General features: G+C 34.9%; 2 protein-coding genes across 2 annotated transcripts; one reads left to right on the forward strand and one right to left on the reverse strand.

The window, feature by feature from the left end:
* Nucleotides 1–678: 678 nt before the first annotated feature.
* On the reverse strand, nt 679–1,548 carry LOC127447448 (gamma-crystallin M2-like). The gene is made up of 3 exons (XM_051709335.1): nt 1,435–1,548; nt 1,101–1,343; nt 679–1,003 (listed from the first exon to the last, which is right to left on the reverse strand). Exons 1-3 carry the CDS (start codon nt 1,462–1,464, stop codon nt 731–733), a joined length of 546 nt encoding a protein of 181 aa, XP_051565295.1. The 5' UTR covers nt 1,465–1,548; the 3' UTR covers nt 679–730.
* Nucleotides 1,549–2,649: 1,101 nt separating this feature from the next.
* Nucleotides 2,650–3,518, forward strand: LOC127447449 (gamma-crystallin M2-like). Its single transcript, XM_051709336.1, has 3 exons — nt 2,650–2,714; nt 2,834–3,076; nt 3,171–3,518. The coding sequence occupies exons 1-3, from the start codon at nt 2,706–2,708 to the stop codon at nt 3,441–3,443; spliced, it is 525 nt and encodes a 174-aa protein (XP_051565296.1). The 5' UTR covers nt 2,650–2,705; the 3' UTR covers nt 3,444–3,518.
* The last annotated feature ends 1,133 nt before the right edge of the window (nt 3,519–4,651 follow it).

A 4,651-nucleotide genomic window follows, 5' to 3' on the forward strand; every position in this document is an offset into this window, starting at 1 on the left:
CACTTTGAAGAGTGCAGCACATGCAGACTATACAGTATATTTATTTAATTAAATTGCTGCCTTTTGAGGTTTAATAATCACATTAGGAAATATTGTGATTTTAAATGTATTAATTGTTTATTCATAAAATAATTTTCTCCCACAGTATGTATGTCAAATTCTCTGAAATTTTGCATTTTATAGTTACTTCCATTGTTATGACTGGATTCTACGATTCTGCCCAAGTTTTTTGGTTGCATAAATTATAGGGTCCAAGAGGTTGCAAAGTTTCAATTAATTTAGCTGTTGTTGCCACCTTATATGAGCAACTGTGCTTCTCTCCCATTTCTTTCATGTTTCACTTTAACTTATTGTTGCACAATAACCTTGCACATTTAATTTACTACTCGCTATATTTGATAATATAATAATGATTTCTGTTAGAAATTGTTTTTTACACTTATATTTTGATTTATAACAAATAATTAAAAAAAAAAAGTTTAGAAAATTTGGAAAAGGCTCTCTGAAGAGCAAAAGGAAGTCCATCAGTATTATTGTACAATTGAACATTAGCCTATGTATTAACATAATACCAATTCTATTTTCTGTCCTCCGCATATTACTGGTGAAAGCCATAGGTCATACAAGTGTATCAGAACATATTGGTAAATAGAAAAAAAAGCAAAAGGATTTTGAGGATTTTTAGTTCAAATGTGCTTTATTGTGAAGTAACACCAATTTTTATAACTTTTTAATAATAGGAATCAACAATACGCCTCATGCTCATGAATCTCATGCCACCCATGTTGCTGAAGCTCCTGTACTCTCCAGGCCTAAAGTAGTGCATCCTGCCTCTGTAGTTGGGCTGCTCATACATGAGCCAGTGACCGTCCATCACATGGCAAGAATTGCAGTGAGACATGCGGTAACGGTCCATGATGTTGTCACAGTCATCCATCATCTCGTACATCTGGCCCATGAAGTTCTCCCTCTCGTAGATCCTCATTCTGAAGGGTCCTCTGTACTATAAAGGTATTAATAGAAATTTACATATTGTGATAAATTGTGATAAAAGCATTTAGTGAAAATGCAAAGGAAAGTTCAGCATGTTATGCTCTTACCATAGGAATCATACGGCAGGACCTGATACAGTCACTCATTCCAAACATAGACATGTAATCAGCATATTCACCCCTCTTAAAGAAATACTGATTTCCCATGTAGTTGGGACGGTCATACATCATGAAACAGCCGCTCTCTACTCTGCAAGAGTGGCAGCGGTTCAGGTAAGGGGACATGTCAGCACAGTCGCTCGTGCACTCATATGAGCGACCCTGGAAATTCCTGTCCTCGTAGAAGACCGCCTGAACATGTAAACCATATGAGGTTATAGAAAATGTTGTGTGCATTTTAGTAAATATTGTATTCTATTTTTTTTCTTCTTTCTTTACTTACCCTGCACATGTTCATTCCAGAGGTAGTCATTTCTTTGCCTGTTCTGTTTTTAAGCTGCTTTGCTGTTTTTGCTTTTACACTGTTCTGTTCTCCTGCTAGGTTTCACCCTTACTTTTATACCCCCAGCGAGCTGAAAAAACAAATCAAAAACAAACTGTGAGCTTTCTAATTGGATAAACAACCTCCTGAATCAGCAAACCAGTATGGAAGCCTTTAGAATGCTTTCATTGTGGTCCTTTTTGACTGAACCTATATGTTGTGTACACTTGACACAATAACTTTTTCAAAGATTTTTAATTACAGTTTTGCTAATTCTTTGTTTCTTTCAGTAAAATCAATTATCTGTACCCATGTGAAATAACATAGCTGTTGTCTACAAAAAAGTTAAAACAAAGCCTATTTATTTGACTAACTGTGACGATTGACTGTTTAAACCTGCTGTGTGATTCACTAGTTTTTCTTTTTTCTCTTCAATCAAAAATTTGGAATCTTTGAATTCTGATTCAAGGTTGTTCTTTACACTCCCAAAATTCAAAAACAAAACCATAACACAAACTTTTCATGACCTCTTCAAAGGTTAGGGTTACCTTTACTCATCATCAATGTGAGAATTTTGACCACAGCTCTCAATAAAGTCAAAACACTGATTTTCCTGTTTCCAATCTTGGTAGTTTAAATGAAAAGCTGCTAAGGTTTTTGCTATATGGTGAGGACAACATTTTACTATCTTTTCCATGTTATCTGTTTTGTTATTTTAAACTTAATTCTCCATTAGGTGATTATTGTAGTCTACAATGGATTAACATTTGCAAAGCTTTTTTACTGTCAGATTTTCTTGTAATTTATTTTTTATTTTTTATATATATATATGTGTTCACAAAATCCTGCCACATCACATTTTTCAAAAAAAAAAAGAAAAAAAAAAAAAGAAAACTCCACACATAATTGCACACTGCCATATCCCTTTAAGTTCAGTTAATTGTGTATTAAACACTCAAGAAACATCAAGATGCTATACTGACTACTCAAGACTGGTAAATAGGAAAACATAGATATAGATACTCAATCACATGACAATATGTCCCTATAACATATTGCAAAAGCATTTTAGATTTTCATGAGCCTCTATACCATGTTGCTTGGTCAGGAGTTTTCACAATAGGAGGCACATATTCTTTAGATTTTGGCAGGTATAAATGTAAGGGTTAAAATAAGCAGAGTGTCAGTGTACCAGAACAAAAGTGTTCTAAAGGACAATTACCACCACCATAATGGGCAAGGTAAGTAGAGCTGATAAACTGTGAAATAAAAACAATCGTAAATCTTATTGATAGTTCTTTCCCTCAAATAAACATGCTGTGTACGAGTAGTTCATTGTTTCTTTTCATGTTCCAAAAAGATCATCTTCTACGAGGACAGGAACTTCCAGGGCCGCTCTTATGAGTGCATGAGTGACTGTGCCGACATGTCCTCCTACCTGAGCCATTGTCACTCTTGCAGAATTGAGAGCGGCTGCTTCATAATGTTTGACCGTCCCAACTTCATGGGAAATCAGTATTTCTTTAGGAGGGGCGAGTACGCTGATTACATGTCTATGTTTGGCATGAATGAATGCATCAGATCTTGCCGTATGATCCCTATGGTAATAACATAATAATGAAATTTGCTATGCTGTTTACTAAATACTTTTATAATAATTAAGCACAATTTGTAATTTTTTAATTACACCTTTACAGTACAGAGGACCCTTTAGAATGAGGATCTACGAAAGGGAGAACTTCATGGGCCAGATGTATGAGATGATGGATGACTGTGACAACATCATGGACCGCTACCGCATGTCTCACTGCAATTCTTGCCATGTGATGGACGGTCACTGGCTCATGTATGAACAGCCCCACTACAGAGGCAGGATGCACTACTTCAGGCCTGGAGAGTACAGGAGCTTCAGCAATATGGGTGGCATGAAATTCATGAGCATGAGGCGTATCATCGATTCCTATTATTAAAAAGTTCATAGCACAATATTTTTTCTAAGAACATGCGATACTACAATAAATTATAGAAATAATTTTTTCATTTAAGGGTTCACTCGATGTATTTATTTGCCTAGTTAAAAGTTTTACACATAAAGAAATGAATAGCACTATGGGCCAATATAATTAAAATGATACACACTCATTTGAGACTCCAGACAGTCAGTGACTTAGAAAAAGTAATTTTATTCTACATGGAGCAGGTCACCCCCACTTGGGGGCTGACATGTTGTGATCACATGACCAGTCATGTTTTGCAATTCGACTGAGTTAGTAATAATAACAACAATTACAATAATAATCAATACTGTACATCTAACAAAACAAGCAACCATAACAATATGAGAACAAACACAGCATCTATTAACCCCACCACAAACCACCAACAAAGTGCAAATATTCATTGGGATTGAAGCCAAGAAAGTCAATTTTATTGATGTTTGTCATGTGAGAGGAAAAAAAAAATAGATGAAAAGGAACAAAAAGAAAGAAATGATAAACAAACAAACATATGAAGCAGCTGTTAATAAGCAAACTTCATGCATCCATGCCAACAGGTGTTAGTACAATGTAAAATCTAAGAACTGACATGACCCTAAACAGCGAGAAATCCTTTCTGGGAACCAAGGTTGCATTTGCAACCTCTTTCAAGTCGGTCTCTTGACGCTTCATAAGAAGTAGCATATTGCCATGCTACTGATTCAGACAGACCAGAACAATGCTCACTAGTAGGGGTGTGAAGCGAAGCAGTTATCTGTATCTGTTGCAATGGCAAAATGATCTGTATCTGCATTCGATATAACCGGATGGGGCTTAACCCGGAGGAGCGTCAACAATTAATGAACAGCCCATTTTAAATGTGACTATTCCATTTATAGTTTCCATATAACAAATATGCCTTGTATAATTCATACAATTATTTCTTCCTCTTCGTCTTCTTCTTCTTCTTGTTATTATTATTATTATTATTATATTTAATTAATATTATTTTTATTCTTGAATTCTTAAATTGCTCTGCCTCATCATCCATAATGTCAAACAAACAAACAAAAAAAGCTAACAATATAATACAAAAAGATTCTGTCTGAATCCGAAAAAACAACAGCATGACTTTTTAAGGTACAACAGTAAGACTAAAAAAATTAAGCTACATCTTGATAATTTTCAGCCTATTTGATATA

Source organism: Myxocyprinus asiaticus, chromosome 10 (assembly GCF_019703515.2).
Source record: "Myxocyprinus asiaticus isolate MX2 ecotype Aquarium Trade chromosome 10, UBuf_Myxa_2, whole genome shotgun sequence".
In the NCBI taxonomy this organism is placed as follows: Eukaryota; Metazoa; Chordata; class Actinopteri; order Cypriniformes; family Catostomidae; genus Myxocyprinus; species Myxocyprinus asiaticus.